This window comes from Labeo rohita, chromosome 19, assembly GCF_022985175.1.
Source record: "Labeo rohita strain BAU-BD-2019 chromosome 19, IGBB_LRoh.1.0, whole genome shotgun sequence".
Taxonomy (NCBI): Eukaryota; Metazoa; Chordata; class Actinopteri; order Cypriniformes; family Cyprinidae; genus Labeo; species Labeo rohita.
The window spans coordinates 4,824,925-4,848,761 of NC_066887.1; the positions used below are offsets into that span (position 1 = coordinate 4,824,925).

General features: G+C 33.8%; 2 protein-coding genes across 3 annotated transcripts; one reads left to right on the top strand and one right to left on the bottom strand.

Annotated features, from left to right (window-relative positions):
* Window positions 1–1,561: 1,561 nt before the first annotated feature.
* Window positions 1,562–3,511, bottom strand: polr2k (RNA polymerase II, I and III subunit K). The gene is made up of 4 exons (XM_051136305.1): window positions 3,408–3,511; window positions 2,661–2,724; window positions 2,455–2,547; window positions 1,562–1,728 (listed from the first exon to the last, which is right to left on the bottom strand). The coding sequence occupies exons 2-4, from the start codon at window positions 2,719–2,721 to the stop codon at window positions 1,706–1,708; spliced, it is 177 nt and encodes a 58-aa protein (XP_050992262.1). The 5' UTR covers window positions 2,722–2,724; window positions 3,408–3,511; the 3' UTR covers window positions 1,562–1,705.
* An 84-nt stretch (window positions 3,512–3,595) lies between these two features.
* Window positions 3,596–22,663, top strand: parp10 (poly(ADP-ribose) polymerase family member 10). 2 transcript variants are annotated; one of them, XM_051136289.1, is made up of 13 exons: window positions 3,596–3,699; window positions 3,926–3,999; window positions 4,665–4,840; window positions 4,942–5,184; window positions 7,579–7,809; window positions 7,889–8,868; window positions 10,639–10,851; window positions 10,939–11,068; window positions 12,577–13,518; window positions 17,770–17,859; window positions 19,059–19,192; window positions 19,386–19,560; window positions 22,018–22,663. In XM_051136289.1, exons 3-13 carry the CDS (start codon window positions 4,666–4,668, stop codon window positions 22,314–22,316), a joined length of 3,612 nt encoding a protein of 1,203 aa, XP_050992246.1. In that variant the 5' UTR covers window positions 3,596–3,699; window positions 3,926–3,999; window position 4,665; the 3' UTR covers window positions 22,317–22,663. The 2 variants fall into 2 exon arrangements, with proteins under 2 accessions (XP_050992246.1, XP_050992247.1); XM_051136290.1 differs by lacking the exon at window positions 17,770–17,859.
* The last annotated feature ends 1,174 nt before the right edge of the window (window positions 22,664–23,837 follow it).

Sequence of the window (23,837 nt, forward strand, 5' to 3'; positions counted from 1 at the left end):
TTGATGTTTTTACTGTATTTTGGATCAAATATTGCAGCCTTGGAAAACATAAGACTTATTTTAAAAAATGATAATAAATGCAAATTTTGACCAACAGTATAAAATTCATTTTTGTGCTTTAAATCAGCAGTTATTCTGTTTAGCTAAAGGCTTACAGTAACACATTTTGCAGGCTAGTAAATAGGATTTTGAAAAATGTATAACAAAGACATTTCTTAGTCACTGTCCAAATGTTAGTAAAGCTGTGACTCTGACCATCTGAATTAATTTCTACAGATGGTCAGATGTTTTCATCATCCATTGAAGCACAAGATGTTTTTTCCCCCACAAATCACGCTGGATCACATGATCATCAGGTTTCACACATACACAAAAACAGGTTTTACATAAAGCATTACAATGACACCAATAATTACTACATATTCAAATTCAATTTTCAATCCAGTGAAGGTGTGGTCACATTTGCTGTTCTTTAGGCACAAGCGAAAACCTGTCATTTCAATAGGAATTCATGTAATTGGGAATTTTGCGTGAGGGTGTAAATTTCACAACAGGTTCACAAGCCAGTCACACGAATTTGCTGTGTTGACCCACAGAAAGCTCCTGAGGTTTGAAAGTGACTTCTATGTGAACTGTCATTTCTTGCTAATTAAGTTCATTTATAATTCTAAACTGCAAATAAACTTTTGACTGGTCGTGTTTGAATTGTAAGATTTTTAATTTTTTAAAGAAGTCTCTTCTGCTCACTTTTTTGATCCAAAATACTGCAAAAGCAGTAACGTTTTGAAATCTTTTTAACATTTAAAATAACTGTTTTTTTATTTGAATATATTTTAAAATGTAATTTATTCTTGTGATCAAAGCTGAATTTTCAGCATCATTACTCCAGTCTTCAGTGTCACATGATCCTTCAGAAATCACTCTAATATGATGATTTGCTGTTCAAGAAACATTTATTATCAATATTTTTTTTTCAGGATTCTTTGATGAATAGTAAGATCCAATGATCAGCATTTATTTAAAAAGAAAAAGCTTTTGTAACATTATACACTACACCATTCAAAAGCTTGGAGTCAGTGTATACATATATAATATTTTTGAGAAAGAAATTATAGAAATGAATACTTTTACTTAGCAAGGATGCTTTAAATTGATCAAAAGTGATGATAAAGACATTTATAATGTTACAAAAGATTTCTATTTCAGATAAATGCTGTTCTTCTGAACTTTCTAGTCATCAAAGAAACCTGAAAAAAAAAATCTACTTAGCTATTTTCAATACAATAATAATTTTTTTTTTGAGCAGCAAATCAGAATATTATAATGATTTCTGAAGGATCATGTGACTGGAGTAATGATGCTAAAAGTTCAGCTTTGAAATCACAGGAATAAATTACATTTTTAAATATATTCAAATAGAAAACAGCTTTTAAATATTTCAAAATTTTACCATTTTTGCTGTACTGGAGCAAATAAACACAGGCTTGGTGAGCAAAAGAGACTTCTTTAAAAAAACATTACTAATCTTACTGTTCAAAAACTGGTAGTGTACAAAAAGAAAACATTCACTCAAGATTTTTTTTGTAAATTGTATTTTACTCAATTTTGACCCATTACTGCCTATTCAAATTGTATACATGTATTTACACAGTCAAAGATATAAAAAAAAACAAGCTAATTCTAACAGGAAAACAGCAGACGCATCTCATCGGGCATCAAACACGACCACTGGAAACAGGAGTCAAGGGTAAATGCAAAGAACACAGGACAGTTAATATACAAGACCACAAAAAAACTGATAGAAATCTAAATATGACTATATTGACGGCATTGCAGATTCAAAAAACTAAAGACCTTGAATTTGGATTATTATAGAATTAAGTAGTAGTTCACCTGTAAAATATGCAACATGAAATACATTGTGAAGAATATCCACACATTTCTGTTCTCCATACAATGAGAATTCAAGTGAACACTGCTGTAAAGCTGTAAAAAGGGCTTTCAAAACATGTTTTACATTAACAGCAACTGCCACTGGTTATGCATTTTCTGATCAAACATTACGAAAAAATGCTTATTTGACAGAAGCTGTTAAAAAATAATAATGAATGAATCCGTGAAAAACAATTTCATTTGTCTGTTTTCACAATAAAATATCATTATAACTTAAGACAACTTGGAAAATACACAAGTCAGACGGATCACTTTTATAGGGTTGTTTTTTTTTTAAAGAGCTTTACAGATGTGGTAACCATGAACCGTCATTGTTTGGAAAAAGCAAATTACAAGTTCTATTTTTCATTTCACCCATAATGTTTCACGGAAAAAATAACCACATATGATGTGGGTTATGGTTTGGAACAACATGAGGGTAAGCAAATGATGGCAGATTTTGTTTTCTTTGCTTAAACTACTCTTTTAACCACCAAGCATTATTTAGTTGAGAAAGGATACATCTTTTGGTCCTCTTCTTGTACATGATCCTGTAACCGCATTCTCTACATCTGATGGGGTCTCTGGCCTTGATCTCATTTTCTGTATGACACTCTGAAACACAAGACAGATTGTATGATGGGATCTTGTCGCATAGTTACGAAAGACATTACATATCAATAACTAATACACACGTGTATAACTAAAAGGATGAAAAGCATAACTACCTCCACAAATATAGATCATCGGCTGCTGTTTAGGAGGCTGAATGTCTTTCTGAGTATCCATGGCCTGAAACACACACATAAAAACAGCTACCGCTATTAAATTAATATATAATAATGTATCTATTATGTATATATAAGTTACATGAACCAGACGTCACTCTATGAACCCATATGTGACCCTGGACCACAAAACCAGTCTTAAGTCGCTGGGGTTTATTTGTAGCAATAGCCAAAAATACATTGCATGGGTCAAAATGATAGATTTTTCTTTTATGCCAAAAATCATTAGGATATTAAGTAAACATCATGTTCCATGAAGACATTTTGTAAAATTCCTACTGTAAATGTATGAAAACTTAATTTTTGATTAGTCATATACATTAAGAACTGTATTTAGACAACTTTAAAAGTGATTTTCTCAATATTTTGATTTTTTTGCACCCTCAGATTCCATATACTGATATAGTTGTATCTCACACAAATATTGTCCTATCCTAACAAACCATACATCATTGGAAAGCTTATATATTCAGTCAAAAATTGACCCTTATGACTGGTTTTGTGATCCAGGGTCACACATAAGAGAGCATCATTCTAGTGCTGATGAACTGCACGAACGCGTTCTACTATTACAAAGCGAGATGTAGTATTCTTAATATATATATTAGATACAAAACCGCACCATGTTATTTTTAACTTCATTTATTAGTATATACAGCTATAAAACGTAAACATTAAAAGCGTTACCTCTCACGCGTGAGCTCTCAGTTTGCTAAAAACGCTGGTGGTGTTCACACATGCGCAGTACTAACAAACAGACATCGCAGGAACAAACGCTGCTATTGGTTGAAACGAATGATTGACAGAAATCGAATGCCTGAGCTGGCGTCGTTAAACGCTGGTGGGAGGAGCTTATAATTTTGCGCAGTTACTGGTTTATCAGGGACTTTTATTATATTCCGCGTATTATTCAGATGGCGGCGAAAAACTTCTGAATTCGGAGAGACGTCGTTAACCGTATATTTATCGGCAACCGTATGTACGTATCTTGCAGATGTAGTGGTATTTTTGTTTTAATTAATTGTTTAAAAGTTTGGCTGTTATTAACACGTCTTTAGTACTGCCATTAAAAATGTACTGTAATTGTGTTGCGTATTTTTATAATAATTTTTTGCACCTTTAGAAATAGAAATGTATTTATTATTTTTCATCTGAATCCCTAAATCCCTAAAATGTTTTTCTCGCGTTGTCACTTGTGTCATTAGTGCTGTTGATCGTCTCAAAGCAGGAAGTAGCGAGTCACAGCAGCAGCAGTTGTCAGTCAATGTCCATGTTTCAGGTAAGCCTGCTGTACATGACTGTAAATATTGTGTTATGTTGCTTTTATGCAAGTATTCTTCAAACACTGTCGTGCACAGTTTATACAATTGTTCGTTTTATGAATATTAACGCGTTATTGTCAGTTATGATCCAGCCTCACCCTTTCAGTTTCTCTTTCTCGGTAGTAAATTTATTACACGACACAAGATTTTCATTTATAACAAGTTTACAACATCAAATTACGAACTATTTCTGTTTATAATTGCTTATTGTTTCTAATTTCTTATCTTATCTATCTATCTCACACAACACAAGATTTCCATTTATAACGAGGTTATTACATAGATTTACCATCTGTTCATCCATTTACAAACAATTAGCTTATACACAACTTTTGTAAAAAATGTAAATGCATTGTTGTAATATATAAACCAATAAAAACAATCCAAAAAAGAGACATTGCACTATAGAAAGGTGGTTGAATAATTTTGAAAACATTTCTATTTTACTCAAAAAGAAAGGAAAACCCCCCAAACACATGATTAAGGACAATTTCAGCATTTAATTGTTTTTTGTTTTAGTGCAGTAGCCTCACGTGAGGTTTTGCAGGTAACTGCGGCAGGAATGTCGCTTACTCTCAACCAGCTCAACTTCATACTTCATGTGTGTTTCCTGTTTTGTCAGGATGGCTGAGAGCAGCCTGGAGGAGCGGAGTTTGGAGATTTTGGATTTACCTGATGATTTCGACTTAGATCTGCTCTCTCTCTACCTTGATAACAAGCGACGATCTGGAGGAGGAAACGTGGTCTCTTTGGAAAAACGAGGAAACCATGCACTGGTGGTTTTTGAAGATGCGGAGAGTAAAACAATTCAATTATATTAAAACAAATTAAAAATAAATACATGTAATGACAATATGACATGAGCAAAACTTTTAAAGAAATTGTTTCTCTTACACTAGCTGCTGCCAGAGTTCTCTCCAAGAGCCATGTCCTCCAGAAAATCACACTGAAAGTGCGGAGGAAACCACCAAAGGACCCTGGAAAGCTGCTGCTGAAAGGGCTCAATCCACAAACTTCACTGGACCATGTGGAGCTTTATGTGGAAAATGTTACTGGATTGACTTGTGAAACAGACTTCATCCTGTATCCAACTCCGAAGAAGGACATGGTTCTAGTACACCTAAAAACCCCTTTAGGCGAAGGTTTGTAGCTCATCTTTCCGTCAGCAGTATATACTGAAAATACTGTAGGCACACTTTAACCACATTTCAAAATGTATAAGCGTCTTTGTATTATCATACCAAGTGGTGTTTATTTGAATTAAATGTAGCACAAGTTAGTTTTCAAGCTAAAAAATTCTCTAAAAGTGTTTTGGGTTTTACAAAATAATGTTAGTGGAACATGTTCATGTTAATGTGTTCCTCTACACCTGTGGTTCCTCTTATAGGACACCTGTTCAACCGACTTCATATACATCCACTAAATTACACTAGAACAACATCAACCAAGACAATTCTGAAAAATTCAACAGTGAATTATGAGTTTTTTAAACACTGATACTAATATTAAAGGAGTAGTTTACTTCCAGAACAAAAATGTACAGATAATGTACTCACCCTCTTGTCATCCAAGATATTTATGTCTTTCTTTCTTCAGTTGTAAAAAAATTATGTTTTTTGAGGAAAGTTTAAATTGTTAATGATCCCAGCCGAAGAAGAAGGGACTTATCTAGCAAAACGATTGGTTATTTTCATAAAAATAATACAAATTATATACTTTTTAATGTCAAACGCTCATTTTGTCTTTCTCTGCCTGGACTGTTTATGTTCCAGTTCATGACAGAAAAACTCCCATCTCATGTTCTCCCTCAACTTCAAAATCGTCCTATATCACTGTTTTACCTTTTTTGTTAAGGGTGTTTGATCTTCTTTGCATGTTCACTTTGCAAAGACTGTGTCGGTACTTCTGCAGCGATGTAGGATGATTTTGAAATGATTTTTTTAAGTTGAGGGAGAAAATACGGTTGGAGTTTTTCGACATACCCAAACTGTCTTGAACCAGAATATACAGAATTCAGGCAGAGCAAGTATTTAAATTTTTTTTTTTTTAAATAACCGATAGTTTCGCTAGATAAGACCCTTCTTCCTCTTCCTTTTATTAAAGTATTTAAATATTGGCTACATCAAGAAATATTTCAAGTAAATATTTCGGTTTGGTGGACAAAAAGGTTTGGGAATCCCTGCATTACATGAACAAACATTAGTAAGTGTTTCACAGTTATAGATCACCAGTGTAGTGTTACGCAGTAATTTGCATAATTATTTTATTGTTTTATACATGGTATAATTTCTTGAGTGGTGTTTTTCCCACAAATTGAGAAGCATGCAATTTTATTTACTCCATATTTGTAAATATATACTTAAAGATAAATGCCATGACACAGTAGGATTTTTGAAAAGAAAGATTTCAGAGAAAAAATGAGGAAGTATTAGGAAGTAATTTAGTAATAACTTACTACCATTGTGTAAATAATATGTAATCTTGTAATTCATAAAATTGTGAAAAACTGTGAAAAACTGATCATGAACATTTTAAAATGTAATATACTTTAATTATGAGTAGTTTTTGGAATCTGATTACATAATGCAGATTTCACGGTAATCACTTACTACCCAGCGCTGCTTATTAGTCATTTTAATGTTTACACAATCTAGAACTGCTTCAAATAAATTCACACATGAATGTATGATAATAATCTGTAAGGGGTGTAAGAAAATATCGATACACGTGTGTATCGCGATATTTTGTTTGGCGATACTGTATCGATTCTCAAAAACGCCGTGTGGCCACCACCCGTCTGTGCAGGAGAAGTGCCCCATGCAGCCGAGGCGGCGCCCGCACCGCGGTTCCGCTGCTTGCCGCGTCGTGTGAAAGGGCCTTCGCGCCGGGCGCAGTGTCTTTCTCGTGGTGGGGCTGTTTTGTGCAGTTGAGGCGGTGCTCGCGTCGCGGTCTCAGCGATTCCACGCGGAGCATAATTACAAACTGAAAAACTTAAGAAATCCAAAACTTTTGAAATTCTCAGAACAAAAAGGTTCTGAGAATGTCCGATATCTGTATTTATTTTATTGTTTTACAATTCTTTTGTTTTCTTTATGAATCCAGTAAGCACTTTATTTTTTATTGATATTATGCAGATGTAACTCTTAAGTTCAGATCAAAATGATCTGACATGGTTACAATTGTAAATTTAAATTGTAAAGCAGGGTCTAAAAATATATATGGTCTGTTTATAAAAGCTTACATTTAATAACTAAAGAATCGTGCAAGCACTTTATTTTCCCCCTTTACTCGTACTGCACAACAAGTGATTCAATAACATTGAATGGTTTACATATGATGGTGTGTTCTTAATTACAGCTTTCCTAAAATTATGTCCTATTCATCCCAATATATCACCTTGTTTACTGTATCGCAACATATCGTATTACAACCCCTGTATCGTGATACGTGTCGTAACGCCAGATTCTTGCCAATACTCAGCCTTAAATCTGTAGTACTCTCTTAAATGTTCTGTCATTGTCTGTGTGATTCCACAGATTTTCAGACGCTTAAAGACGAAGTTTCCAAGAAGACTCTGAACGGAGCAACAATCACTCTGGAGCAGGTCGAATCCACAGACTCCATTTTGGTGGCCAATCTGTCTCCTAACCTCACAGACGACATGCTGGAGCTCTACTTTGAGAGTAGCCATGCTGGAGGTGCTGACGTCCTAGCAGTTAACATGCTCGCTAATGGACGTGCTAAAGTTTCTTTCAAGGATTTGAAATGTAAGCACAATATCTTTCGTAAGCCGCTTTCTTGACTGTTTTAGAGTCCTGAATCTGATTTAAGTGTTTTCTTTTACAGCTGTGGACTGCGTTCTCCAGAAATCCCATAATTTGGAAGGTACAGATTTAATAGTGGAGCCGTACTTTGATTTCCTGCATGATGTGGACGATCAATCATCTGTGAGCCCTCAAGATACACAGGGCACGTTAACAGATGGGACGAACCAATCACAAGCCGCCTCACCCCAAAGCCCGACTGTTTCCGTCCCAGTGGCGAGCACCAGTTTAGTACACAATGCCGCTCCCATAGACAACACCACAAATTTAGCAGATACCACTATCCAAAAGGAATGTGTTAGCTTTGTATCTGTGCCTGACGCCACTAAACATCATCTGCTTGATTTAAGTAATTTGCTTGGGAAACTCAAAAAGGATCACCCCAAATTTGACGTCAGTCTAGCAAAAGATGGCGTCCAAATTAAAGGTCCTGACCAAATTGAGGTTGAAAGTCTTAAAAATGAAATTCTGCAGTTCCTGACTAACGTTGCGCAGGACCACGTGACATACGACAAACTCAAAGCTGACTTCCTCAGACAGGAGGATGTTAAAAACAAGCTGAATTTGTCTTTGAAAAGCGTACCTTCAATCTACAGCGTGTCAGGCTGTACGGTCACTGTAACGTCTTCGTCCCGTAGCGCCGCCAAACAGGCCCAAGAGCTGATAAAGTCTCAGATCTCAGAGATCACTGTGCCGATAGCCAAAGAGTGCGAGAGCATGCTCTCTTCAACCGAGTGGACTGACTTCCTGGGGTCTCTGAAGTTCTGCTGCGCCAAATTGTCTGACGCGGGTGGAGCGATTACTGCCGTCACCCTGACAGGGATGGAGAAGGACAATCAAGAGAGGATAGTTGCGTTTCTCAGCACAATACCGCAACAGAAGGAGACCGTCCTGTCTATGGAACCAGGAATGCTCAAATTCCTGCAACTCCATCATCAGGATCTACTGGCGGACATGGGAGAGGTCATCCTATTCCCGCTGGAGTCTGGAGATGGATTGAGTGTTAGTTACTGAGTTTGCTTTCATTTTTAAAATTAGTTGATTGACATGTACACTACTGATCAAAAGTTTGGGGACGTAAGATTTAATTGGTGCTTTTATTCAGCGAGGATGCATTAAATTGATTAAAAGTTACAGTAGAGACATTTAATGTTACAAAATAATGTTACTATTTTAAATAAATGCTGTTATTTTGAACATTTATTTTAATATTAAATGTTAACTGAGCTACAAATCAGCACATTAGGATGATTACTAAAGACTGGAGTAATGATGCTGCAAATTCAGCATTACATCACAGGAATAAATTACATTTTACACTACATTAAAATAGAAAACAGTTATTTTAATTTGTAATAATGTTTCACAATATTACTGTTTTTGCTGTATTTGATAAAGTAAATGCAGCCTTGACGAGCAAAAAAATCGTATGGACCTCAAAACTTCATAGCGTATATTATAGAATTTATTGACGCTTTGTTCACAAAATAATTTGTAAAATTAAAAATGGTTAAATCATATTTAAAAAGTATTTTTATGTTATTATAAAATCATTTTTAATACATCAGATGAATAATGAGAAATAATGATATTTAATATAATAGAGGATAAATTTGTACTGAATTGTTAATTTATTAATAATAATATAATTTGAAAACATAAATATTTAATATTTGCTAATATAATATTCTAATATAGTTTGATAAAATTAGTATTTAATATAATAAAATTACATTTTATTTAATTCATTTAATTATCAGAGCAAACATAGACTAACCCACAAAATTGTTTAGAAAATCTCAATATCGGTATTCACATGTGACTGAATTAGTCATGCAGATATTGAGAAAAACAGCATGATTGCATGGGAGGGTGATATTGTTAAAATATATTTCATATAATAGAATTGCTTTTCTCATTTTCTCTCTCATCCCTACACTACCAGTCAAAAGTTTTTTATGTTTTTTGAAGAAGTCTCTTCTGCACACTGGGCCTGCATTTATTTGATCCAAAGTACAGCAAAAACAGTAAAAATTTGAAATATTTTTACAATTTAAAATAACTGTTTTCTATTTGAATATATGTTAAAATGTAATTTATTCCTGTGATCAAAACTGAATTTTTAGCATCATTACCCCAGTCACACGATCCTTCAGAAATCATTCTAATATTCTGATTTATTGCTCAAAAAAACATTTATTATTATGTTGAAAACAGATAAGTAGAATTTTTTATAACATTATAAATGTCTTTTATCATCACTTTTGATCAATTTAAAGCATTCTAACTAAATAAAAGTATTAATTTCTATAATTTCTGCAAGCTTTTTAATGGTATAATGTATAATGTTACAAAAATCTTTCTGTTCATCAATCCTGAAAAAACATTTACTCAACTGTTTTAGGTACTGATAATAATAATAAGAAGAAATATTTCTTGAACAGTATATCAGCGTATTAGACTGATTTCTGAAGGATCATGTGACACTGAAGACTGGAGTAATGATGCTGAAAATTCATCTTTGATCACAGAAATTAATTATGTTTCAAAATATATTCAAAGAAAAAGCAGTAATTTCAAATAGTAAACATATTTCACAATATATTACTGCTTTTGCTGTATTTTGGATCAAATAAATGCAGGCTTGGTGAGCAGAAGAGACTTCATTATCATAATGTACTGTAATTTTTCTCAGTCTTGGACTGAAGTGGGAACTATGAACTGTGTAGTCATTGTCTGTATAGTTATGCAATATCTTAATTTCACTTGCAGATTCAGGGAGATTGGAGTGTGTGCCAATCGGCGGCAGAATTATTAAGTGCTATTATCGGATCAGTCTTTACGAAGACTATTGTGGTGACCCAGCCTGGCATTTCCCGCTTCCTGCTGGAGGAGGAGGGTGTCAGCATTCTGGGAGAGATGACAGCAAAGTTCGAAGTCTATATCGACATGGCCAAAGTCCACTGGGAGCCTCTAGAAGATGATGTAACATGTCCAGCCTTGTTCTTTGTCCTGACATATCTCAAATACTCAATAATACTGTAGGGTTGATTGTATCTGTGCTTTCCACAGGACATACTGGAGCTGGCATGGAAAATGACAACCTGTCAAAACTTCCAGAGAAGTTCCTCTGCAAATTCCATTCAGGACTTCACTGCTGGAGTCCCGAATGGACGTGACTCTGCTGATGCACGTACTACAGGTCATTATAGATCATTTGCCTGATTGATTCTTTACCTGATTTCTAAGTGGGCTGAGACCCTTTAGTTCCACTTTTCTGCATGAAGTAAAAAACATTGTAGGGCCCTGTTATTTCTGCAATGTGAAAACCGTAGTATCTGTACATATTAAGTGCAAAAAGACAATTTAAATATGAATCCTACTACTACTACATACTACTACTACTATTTCTAATTCAGTCACAACTTTTTTAAGGAATAATCACACTACATTTCAAGACATTTAATTTTTTATACTAAGCCCCCTTTGCCAAAAACATAGAGTTTGCTTAGCTTTCATTTGATTAAAAGATAAATTTAATTAATGTTTTATGCCTTCTTTTAATAACCAGACAAATTAAAGTGCAATGCACTTTCATAGGGCTATTGTAAAAATAAATTGTAATAGATTAACTTGTTTTATGCATTCAAATAATTAGACATGCTTTAATAGAATTTGGTAACAATAAAACAGAACATAAAAATAAAAACATATTTCATAGGGCCTTAAAAATGCAATTTTTGTTCGTTCAACTTTTAATAAATTGATGTTAAATTGTATAGGTTTCATGATTTTAATTAACTAGGCATGCATTTTGATTAATAACACTTTAATCATTAAAAAGGAGTCCAGAAAAATTAAAATGGATAAAATTTAATTTGGGAAAAAAATAAAACATATTTCATAGGACCCTAAAAATGTCCTTTTTTGTTCAACTTTTAATAAATTGATGTTAGTTTGTATAGATTTATTGATTTAATAAATTAGGCACGCTTCTTGATTATTAACACTTCATTTAATCTTTAAAAAGGAGTCCAGAAAATAGAGAAATGGAGAAAGAAAGAAGAAAAAAAAATTAAACGCAATCTAGAAAAATTTAATCTTTTATTTTTTTAAAAATCATCTTTTAATAAATTGATGTTAAATTAAGTTTCTTGATATTAATAATTTAGGCATGCTTTTTCATTATTAAGACTTGATTTAAACATTATAAAGGAGTCCAGAAAATTTTGAATATAAAAAAAAAAAACTCAATCCAGAAAAAATAAAATGGGAAAAACTGAATTTGGGAAAAAATAAAACATATTTCATAGGGCCCTAAAAGTTTTACTTTTATTCAAATTTAATTAATTGATGTTAAATTGCCCTGATTTCAATTATTATGGCATGCTTTTTAATTAATATTTAATATAACATTTAATTTAACCATTAAAAAGGAGTCCAGAATAATATAATGGGAAAAAAGGAATTTGGGAAAAATAAAACATATTTTATAGGGCCTTAAAAATGTAATCTTTGTTCAACTTTTAATGTATTGATGTTAAATAGTATAAGTTTCATGATTTTCATGCTTTTTAATTAATAACACTTACTTTAACCATTAAAAAGGAGTCCAGAAAAATTAAAACGGAAAAAACGGAATTTGGGACAGATTTCATCTGTTGGTTTTTGTTAAACCTCAATGGTTACTGAATGTTTTCTGTCACTCAGCTCGTATCGAAGAGGCTAAGAAGATCTTGGCAGTCATTGGCAGCGATTTGAACCCTCAGCCTTCTAGTTTAGGATCCACGGACATTGATCTGTATTCAGACCAAAGCCAAGATACCTCAGCAGTGGCAGAAGAAGAAGCAGACGAACCCCGATCACTGGAGGCCCATGACCTCCAGAGCCCCTCTACATCCACGAACGTCTGCGACCTCGACGAAGACGCGAGCCTCCTGTTGGCCATTCAGATGTCAATGGAGGACAGCCGGAGATCGGACACAGAGGACATGCAGAAAGCTCTAGAACTATCCAGAAAAGACTCCAGGCCAAACGAAGAGAACTCGCAGCTGGAGAGAGCGTATGAAATGTCCTTGCAAGACGCCATCAAGTCAGCCAATAAAGCCGAGATCTGTGTGTTTGCTAACTACAACCATGATCTTGTAAGAGTGGACATCGCATTGGGCAAGAAGGTTGGAATGAGACAGTATGAGGAGAAAGTCGAGAACAAGAGCCTGCGGAAGCTCTCCTCCCATCAGAAGAGATGCATAGAGCTCATTAAAAGAAAGCACGCCGTCGAAATCAGCATCCAGGGCACCACCGCCGTCCTCTCCGGCTTTAAAGATTACGTCTCCGAGGCCGTGGTAGACCTGAAGAACGTCCTGAGAAGGACAGAGAACATGATGGCGGATGCTGAAATCGTGAAGAGCGTACAGTGGGTGTGGTACGAGCAGGGCTCTTCATCGAAAGCCATCCCGTACCCGCCGGATGCCACGGTGTTCATGGAGAACGCTTGGAAGATGAAGCAGAAGAAGGTCGACGTTCTGTTCAACAATCAGCCGTACAGCATCGACTTCGAGAAGATGGAAGAGCACAGTTTGGCCTCCGGGAAATCCGTGCCTATTAAACGGAAAATGCTGAGCGCAGAGGACTTGTACACGGATGGCACAGGTACAAATTAAGCTGAATTACATAAAAGCCCAAAAATAATGAAATCCTCAAAGGGAGACTACACTGTTTCTGCTGCTGATGACTTTACTATCATTTTTTTGTTTAAAAAACAGATGAAATGTAACCCTGGACCACAAAACCAGTCATAAGGGTCATTTTTTTAACTGAGATATATACATCATCTGAATAAATAAGCTTTCCAGTGATGTATGGTTTGTTAGGACAGAACAAATATTTGGCCGAGATACAACTTTTTGAAAATCTGGAATCTGAAGTATTAAGAAAATCGCCTTTAAAGTTGTCCAAATTAAGTTCTTAGCAATGCCTATTACTAATCAAAAATTAAGCTTTTATGTAATTACTGTAGGAAATTTACTAAATGTCTTCATGGAACATGATCTTTACTTGATATCCTAATGATTTTTGGCACAAAAGGTTATAATTTATAATTTTCACCCATACAATGTGTTTTTGGCTATTGCTACAAATATACCCGTGCTACTTATGAGTGGTTTTGTGGTCCAGGGTCACATATAGTTCATCATGGTTTTCAAACATAACATCGTTTTCAGATAGCAATATCAGGTTGTTTAATGCATAGTCTTTAATAAAGGGAATAATGAAGAAGAATTATGTAATTTTGTCATTGATTATGTCATGTTGATTACACATGATATGTAGATGAATTAGTTAAATTAATCATAATTAGTAGCTTAAATCAATATTTGCAGAGAAAATCCCTCAAAATCATTTAAGAATATTGAAGTATCCAGTAATTTTGAACTTTTTTAATGATTTTGTTTTGTCAGTTTGTTAATCAATCAATCAATCAATCAATAAAATATAAATCCTTTAGTTTTGTCAGTTGTTGATTTGGTCTTGTCAGTTGATAAAAAATGTAATTAAATTACTTAGATTATTCACAGTTAACTGCATAACATTTTAAAATATGTTACATTATCTAATACCTTTGAAAAAAAAAAGGATTATTGAGCCATCCAAAGGAAATTACAAAAACATATATTATGACTTCAGTATATTAAAATCAGTATATTTGTTTTATCTCAGTATCTGGCCTATAGTCTTTCTATTTTGGGTTAAATACATATACAGTTGAGGTCAAACACCTACATACACCTTGCAGAATCTGCAAAATGTTAATTATTAATGTAATTAATGTACACGTCTTCATTCTGTTCAAACGTTTTCACCCCCTGGCTTATAATGCATTGTGTTTCCTTCTGGAGCATCAGTGAGCGTTTGAACCTTCTGTAATAGTTGCATGTGAGTCCCTCAGTTGTCCTCAGTGTAAAATGATGGATCTCAAAATCATACAGTCATTGTGGGAAAGGGTTTAAAAATACACAAAAATGCTGAAAACCAAAGAATTTGTGGGACCTGAAAGATTTTTCTGAAGAACAGCAGGGAGTTCAACTGTTCAGGACAAACAAGGGACTCATGAACAACTATCACTAAACAAACAAACAGCTGTGGATCATTCATATAACAGCACAGTATTAAGAATCAAGTGTATGTAAACTTTTGAACAGGGTCATTTTTATAAATTGTATAAATTATTTTCTCTTGTGGACTATATGTAAACATCTTTTATGTGAAATATCTTATTCAGGTCAGTACTAAATAAAAAATAACATGCATTTTGTATGATCCCTCTTATTTTGGTAAAATAATTAACATTTTGCAGATTTTACAAGGTGTATGTAAACTTGACCTCAGCTGTGGATGCATGCCTGTGGCTGTTGAGTTGCACTTTAAGCTGAGAAAAAAAGTTGAAATACTTGTTCTAAACCTCTTTATTTATATTTGAGTATTATCAGTCACATTTTAGTTTGGGGACCAGTTCTCACTGTTAACTATTAACTCAATTGCCTCAATAAAATCCTGCTTATTACTTATTAGTAAGTTAGTTGTTAAATTTAGGTATGGGGTAGGATTAAGTAATCTAAAATATGGCCATGCAGAATAAGGCATTAATATGTGCTTTTTAAGAAAAAAAACACTGTTAGTGTGGTTTGGTTTGAAGGTGACACTTCAAGCTTTACTTGCTTTTGATTGTTGAACAATTCCTTGTAAAGATGTGGTCGCTTTAGTAAAACTAAAAAAGCTTCAATGTCAGTAATTTAGTGACATATGAAGCACAGCTCACACAGAAGTCACTTTCCAAACAAGAAGCTTTCTGTTGGCCAATGTGGTGAATTGACATGACCAGCATGAAAGAAATCTGCATCCTCATGTGAGTCTCCCAATCCCACTTCCTATTGAAATGACTGGATTTCATCCTTGAAATTTCTCTGAGCATGTGACTGCATCCTTTACTGTTCAGAGTATTAGTTGTGTTTTTTTGTAATTAATGACATTAAAGTGTCCCATTATACCATTTTTAAAGTTCCTATAATAGGTTTACATACATGCAGGGTCAAAAAACACTTTCGTTTTTTCAAGAAATGCATTTAATATCACCTCATTTCCAGTGATTCTCAAACGATTCGTTCAAAGTTCAAAGATTCAGTCTCTCTAAGCTCCTCCTTTCTATGAGCTTACTCTGCTCTGCTTGGTCAGATGGTCCAGTCTGTTGTGATTGGTCTATCGTGTACAGCACGTGTCAGAAATTATACACCCACTGCCATAGTTCCAACAGAAAATTATAAACGTCTATTATTTATCATACTTACAGATTGTGATTCAGTGGACCTCCTGGTCCAAATAAACTGCGTACTAAGCCGTCTTTCAAGAGCAAGCGTTTTGTGAATCCCACATTGAACTCCCCAATATTAGAGAGCAGTTGTCAGTAAAATGACATGTATGATGGCGGCCAAAAAGATATATACTTCCAGTTTATTTTATGAAGTTTACTCAAGTAAACTTCAAGTATATTTTTTAAGTATACTTTATGTTGTAGGTATACAAATGTCAGTGTACTATTAGTATACTTTTGAGTGTACTATTTCAATGGGACCACCAATTTAGTCCCACTTTCTAATATATATACTTTAAGTATATATATACTTTATACTCTAATATAAGTATATTTTAAGTATAACAGCAGTAAACTCTGAGTACACAACTTGTTTACATCTATGTTTTTAGTTTGTACCGTAACTATACTAAAAGTAAACTCATAGGTATACTGATAGTTTACTAATTAAATACTTTTTTATGCATTTTTATTACACTTTGAAGTATAGTCTCAGTAAACTACTAGTTTAGTAGTTTTATACTGCAAGTATACTTGTAAGTTTTCTTTAAGTGAACTTTACATCATACTTTAAGTATACTACTATGTCACTATTTAAGTATTAATTTGTATATATTTTGTTATATGAATATCTGAACAGACAAAACATCAGTAAAAAGAACAGGGTATCTACGTTTTATTCTAGCTTTATGCATTCTTTTTTATAAACACTTGAATGTGGGTTTTACTTCGTAAGTTAAAAATAAATAACTAAACAACTTTTTGAACAAAAACATTACACAGTTTTACATATCTGTGGTTTTGATGCTGTTTTATGTCTGACGATTGTGTTAGACTACATGTGGAAATTCTGAATAGAAGATGTGTAATAGCGTCCCTGGCGTATAACTATGAAAACACAAATTCTCAGAGCACAAGTATAGCTCAAATATATTTAGACTTTTTCTAAGTATAAATCAAGTATACTTAAATGTCATTTTAAGCACATTAAGTACATAAAAAGTAGACTGAAGTATACTTTCCTATTTTTAGTTTAAAAGAAGTATACTAATAGCACACTTGAATGAACTTTTTCGTAAAGGTTATGCCATATGTTACATCACGGAAGTGGGATTCAAATTACAAACGACTAATTCAGGCTGTAAAGTCGATTCTTTCTTTTGAGATAAAATAACTTTATTTATTGTACGCTTTCAGCTTTACAACTTTGCAGATTGTTTGCATTCACATACAGCTACATTACAAACTTCAGGAAAGGCAGTATTCAAAATGGCATAATAGGGGGCACTTTAAATTAATGTGATAAATAGCCCTTATAGAAATAGCGTTATGTTGGTGGAAATTGACTCTTTGCAGACAGCTTGATTGACAAGGGAACTGACCAATCATAATGCAGAACCTGCCGTTTTGTCCGACAAACAAATCAGACAGGAGAGTAGATTAACTTTGGTAGACAAAATTGTATGTATTGACGTCTTGCCGCAGTTGAAATAAAATACGTTCTGATGTTCATTCATATTTTTTTGTGCTTTAAGTTAAGAAGAAAAGACGAACGGTTCACGTTTCGATTGATCTAAAAAGGCAATGCAGTGATCTGTCAGGACGCATTAAAGAGCCACAAAACGGTATTTATTGTTTGAATTTTTTTTTTAAAAAGACAACATTTTAAAGCTGAGACCTTGTTTCAAACAGTAACCTGTTCTGTCTTGTCTGTTAGTATGTTGTCAGTTTTCAGTTTCCTCTTTGCTCCGCGGTGTATTGTTACGTGTGAGAACGCAATGCGTAGTGTGAGAACGTCATTGTTTGTCGGACATGGCAAAAGTAACTAAAGAGGTTGAGTTTTGCAAAGTAACGCGAGTTATGTAATAATATAACTTTTTTCAAGTAACTAGTAAAGTAACGCATTACTTTTGAATTTCTGCGAAAATATCTGAGTTACTTTTTCAAATAAGAAACGGCAGTTACTTTTTTCCCTATTAATTGATTGACAAGTCTCCTGTCAGGTAATTGGGAGTAAACATGATGTGACTGTATTCTAGACTAAATGTGAGCATTAATTCATCTCACTCACAAAAAACAGATTCAGTATTCCTCAAAATGAATAAAAACAGTGAAATGCAAACTCAGAATATGATGCAAACCTGCCATAATTAAATATGTTATATATGTTAAATATTAAATAAAACAAATATCCTTTATGTATTTAATACCATTTTATTAACCAGTGTCTTTACTGCTGACCTTTGATGATGCAATTCAGTCATACTAATAAGCAAAAAAAACATTTGTGCTTCACTTTTTATAGCTGAAGAGACATCTCCTGCATAAATGTACTTTTCTTTTAGGCTGAGGTGAATTCATTTTACTTTTTGTGTAAAAAGGCTTTTACATTAGAATTGTTTTATATTAAAAACAAAGAAGCAAACCCTGCCCAGATTTAAAAAGTAACTAACGTAATTAGTTACTTTTTCAGGGAGTAATGGCAAATTGTAATGGATTACTTTTAAAAGTAACTTTCCCCGGCACTGCTGTGGCTTAATAATATTTTGCTCGATGCGCCCTCTTGTGGCCTCAGGACAAAAGCCAAAAGCTCCACCCCCTAACTGAATTAGTGCATTTTAAATTCGAATATATTTGAATTTTGATCATATTTAAGTACAAAATTCGAATGTAGGTTTTCTGCCTTTTGGACAGCCCTACAAACTGACTACAAAAACACACCAGACAGGAAGTGACTTAAAAGTCCACATAGAAAAAACAAGGAAACATAAAATCATGACAAATAGTTTAAGCGTATGTTTAGTTGATGATGTGTATTTTTCAGATGAAGATTACAGTCTGCTGTCCAGCATGCCTGAAGTGTATCCAGTGGATGTAGATTCTGATGAATTTCAGAATGTGGTCAAAGATTTCTATGACACCCTTCAGGACAACCACAACAAAATCAAAATCATCAAGGTAGGATTTAACATAGTTGCACAACACAGCGCCTGTCAGTGCATGTGTAGTTCAGATGTTTTTTTTGTTTCCTGTGAATTTACTATGTTTGCAATCAAAACATTTGTACATTGTGGGTTAGAAATGATTATTTGCTTTGGAAATGTTCTTGGTTGTCAGTTATTGGTCACACTGACTCTCTTGGGGTTTTCAGGTTGATAAGCTGATGAATAAACTCTTGCATGAGCAGTACAGACTGAAAAAGGTCAGTATTGAGCGGAGCTCTTCAGAGACGCAGGTGGAGCGAACCCTTTACCATGGCACCAGTGAGACCAGCGTCAAAGAGATCTGCATTCACGGCTTCAACAGGAGCTTCTGTGGGAAAAATGGTATTATACTGTGAATCAGTCATACGCTTCACTGCATCACTGTTGGCATGGATTATATCAGGGTTGTAATAGTAAACTTTAAAACTAGTAACATAAAGAAAACATCATTACTTGAAACCAAACATTAAAGGAGAAGTTCACTTCCAGATAGGGGTGTGCGATATATATTGTCTGCGATAATATCGTAATTGATGTTTTAACGATGTTCAATTTAACATTAACGAGTATTTTCCAAAAAATGTGACATTGATTTTTACAACAGCTCAAGAGACAAGAATTAAGAGACTTATGTTTTAGACACCATATTTAGACACCTGTTTTTGCTCTGTTTTACCAACAAAAATCATTCCAAACACAGCACTGTTTTGCGTCTCTGAGCAACATGACGGTGTTTAGTTCCGGAATGATTCAGCCGTTTAAATGATAGTGATGGGTCGTCCTATTAGGTTCTGTACTGGAATTAGTTCAACTGTTTCAAGTCTTTGGGTTTTTCGTGTCGTTAGTTCATCTAATGGGGCTGTCATGTGATGAACGAACAACAAACCTGAAAACTTGTCAGATAAGAGGTGAGGTGAGCGAATCATAGACTAAAGACCCAGGTAAACAATGAATGAATCTTTTCTGTTTCTTATAGCATTACAGTTTTGTCTTGTTTGTAGTGTGATCAACGTTTGTGTAAGCAGTAGATGTGTTAGGGAAGTAACACGTAACATTTTAATTATATTTTGCTAAAATGAACGAAATGACTCGAAAAAAGATTCGTTCATTTTGCTGAACGAGACTCAAATGTCTGAGTCGGTAAAATGATCTGAACTTCCCATCACTATTAAATGATTTGGTTCAATCACAATGACTCACTTATTAACTGCGACTTACTGCCACCTACTGGCGGTTTTATTTCCACATTTAAAGTATCTTTTTATTATTTAAATAATTTCAAATATCCGTATTCAACGTTTTATGTTTAAAATATCAAATACATTGTGTGTGCATTTGTAACTGCAGGTTAAATGCATTCATGACCTGCATTAAACAGTGTGCAGCTTCAGATGCAGCTTCTGTATTTCCTCTGCATTGCGAAGATGAATTTTGTTGATACTGATTTGATTTGCTTGGTAACAGCTCAAATGTAATAATTTGACTCAAAAGATGATGCACAGTTTTAGAAAAAATGACTTTTTAAAGGTTAAAATGCCCATAAAAGGTAAAAATCTATTTAAATCTATTTCTATCAGTGTTCCACACAGAATATGAGGAATACAAAATAATAGAAGGAGTCAGCTGTTCATGATAGTCCTTAAGATACCACACTCAGCAAAATATCGTCTAATTATCGTTATCGATAAAATATCAGAAAATATCAAGATATTATTTTTTTGCCAATATCGCACACTACTACTTCCAAAACAAAGATTCACGTATAATGTAGTCACCCCCTTGTCATCCAAGATGTTCATGTCTTTCTTTCTTCAGTCGTAAAGAAATTATGTTTAAGGAAAATATTTCAGGATTTTTCTCCATGTAATGGACTTCAATTGTGCCCCCCGATTTTGAACTTCCAAAATGTAGTTTAAATGCAGCTTCAAAGGGCTGTAAACGATCCCAGCCGGGGAAGAAGGGTCTTATCTAGCGAAACGATTGGTTATTTTCTAAAAAAAAAAAAAAAGACAATTGACATACTTATAACCTCAAACGCTCGTCTTGTCTAGCTCTGCATAAACCCTGTGTATTCCAGTTCAATACAGTTAAGGTATGTCGAAAAACTCCCTTCACATTTTCTCCTCCAACTTCAAAATCGTCCAAGATTGCTGTTTTACCTTTTTTTGTTAAGGGTGTTTGATCTTCTTTGCATGTTCACTTTGCAAAGACTGTGTCGGTACTTCTGCAGCGATGTAGGATGATTTTGAAATGATTTTTGAAGTTGAAGGAGAAAATACGATTGGAGGTTTTCAACATAGCTGACATACCCTTTTCGAGCCAGAATACACAGAGTTCAAGGACTGCAAGGCAAGACGAGCTTGTGAGAATAAAATGTATTTCAATTTATTTTTTTAATGAAAATAACCAATCGTTTCGCTAGATAAGACCCTTCTTTCTCGGCTGGGATTGTTTACAACTGCATTTGGGATCGTTTGAAGCCACATTTAAACTGCATTTTGGAAGTTCAAACTCGGGGCACCATATCAGTCCATTATATGGAGAAAAATCCTGAAATGTTTTCCTCAAAAAACAATTTCTTTACGACTGAAGATAACAAGGGGGTGAGTACATTATATGTGAATCTTTGTTTTGGAAGTGGGCTTTTCCTTTAACTTAAATTTAAAGTAAAACAGTAAATAAAAATAAAATCTAATTCAGAATATTTATAAAAACTATAATAGTACATAAATGACAATAATGAAATAGCACTGAAATAAATTAAAAAATGACTAATGAATCTTCTCTTTTCTCTGACAGCCACTGTGTACGGTCAGGGTGTGTATTTTGCGGTTAACGCCGCACTGTCCGTGTCGGACACCTACTCCCCACCCAATGCAGACGGGCACAAGTTTATTTTTGTGGCCAGAGTGCTGACCGGAGATTTCACCGTGGGCAAATACGACTACAAAACCGCCCCACACAAGGAGAGCTCTGACATTCCCGTCAGATACCACAGCGTGGCGGATCAGATCGGCACCCCAACTCTATTCGTCATCTTCAACGACACGCAGGCTTATCCAGAGTACCTTATCACATGCAAGAAGATCTACGGCTAATTACATACTTTCACATGCTCATGCTGAAATGCATTTATAATGTCACTGGTAATCAAGTCTAATCATTAAAGCACTCTTACTAGTACTTTTACTGCTGATGTTTTTATTTTAAACAAGATTTAGTTTGAACTGTAGTTGAGTGTTGTTTTCTTTAATTTTATTAATAATTTGACTATTCTGTATTGTAAGTGACTGACAAACTGTTTTCATATTTTGTTGTTTAATGATTGATATTTTTAAACAAATGTATTCAGTCATACCGTATGGTTTGTTTTAAGACTGTCAGCTTCACATCACTCACAGATTAGTATTTTTGGTGTCAAAAAATAAATAAATGCTGAAATGAAGTTAATATCTGTACAATATTTGTATGCAGTAATAACAGTATAAATACAGTAATAATGTTTACAATTAGATAAATGTTTAATTCTATTATTTATGAAAGCCCTTTTTCACCACTGAATAAAAAAATAAGAAAGGTAATTGGGATGTTACCGCACAATTTTCTTGTAATTGGAAATGTACATCCCGCAATTCAGATTTTTTTTTGTCCCCCTCAGAATTGTGATGCAAACTCACAATTGCGAGATATAAATACACAATTGAAAATCCTCAATTTTAATATACATTAAAATGTAATTTATTTTTCTGTGATCAAAGCTGAATTTTCAGCATCACATGATTCTTCAGAAATCATTCTAATATGCTGATTTATTATCAATGTTGGAAAGAGTTTTTGCTGTTTAATATTTTTTTGGAACCTCTGACCTTTTTTTCAGAATTCTTTGAAGAATAAAAAGTTACACACTGAATAAAAGATGAATAAAACATTTAAAATAAATTATATTTTAAAATATATTAAAATAGAAACAATTACTTTATATTCTAATAACATTTTCCAATATTACTGTTTTTTTCTGTATTTTTGATCAAATAAATAGAGACTTCTTTAAAAAAAACATTACATGACTTACTGATCCCAAACAAAAAATGTACATCCTGCAATTCCAATTTTTTTCCCCCTCAGAATTGTGATACAAACTCACAATTGTGAGTTATAAAGTCAGAATAGCGAGATATAAATACACAATTTACATTGTAACTGTAACTATTTTTCTCAGAATTGCGAGTTCATAATTTTGTAACTTTATTAACAAGCAGTTGCGAGTTATTACATCTGATTGTGAGATATAAACTTGCAATTGTAAGAACATATCAGTCTGTATTCCCCTCGAAACTGAACTATATAACTCGCAATTGCGAGTTTATATCTCACAGTTCTAAGAAAAAAAAATCTGAATTGCTTGAAAATCCAGAGTTGCAAGATACGAAATTGCATTAGCGAGGAAAAATTCAGAATTGCACGTTTTTATCTCGCAATCCAGATTTTTTAACTCGAGTTAGAAATGAAAGGGTCCCACTTTATATTAAGTGGCCTTAACTACTATGCACTTACATTAAAAAATAAGTACAATGTACGTAATGTGGTCATATTGTATTGCAAAACACTTTTTCTGCTAT

Coding starts and splice junctions, on each gene's coding strand:
- polr2k (XM_051136305.1), bottom strand. CDS start 2,721: ATGGATACTCAGAAAGACATTCAGCCTCCTAAACAGCAGCCGATGATC. Junction 2,548..2,660: donor GATGATCTATATTTGTGGAG/GTAGTTATGCTT, acceptor CTTGTGTTTCAG/AGTGTCATACAGAAAATGAG. Junction 1,729..2,454: donor CAAGAAGAGGACCAAAAGAT/GTATCCTTTCTC, acceptor TCCTGTTTCCAG/TGGTCGTGTTTGATGCCCGA.
- parp10 (XM_051136289.1), top strand. CDS start 4,666: ATGGCTGAGAGCAGCCTGGAGGAGCGGAGTTTGGAGATTTTGGATTTA. Junction 5,185..7,578: donor AAAAACCCCTTTAGGCGAAG/GTTTGTAGCTCA, acceptor GTGATTCCACAG/ATTTTCAGACGCTTAAAGAC. Junction 8,869..10,638: donor AGTCTGGAGATGGATTGAGT/GTTAGTTACTGA, acceptor TTTCACTTGCAG/ATTCAGGGAGATTGGAGTGT.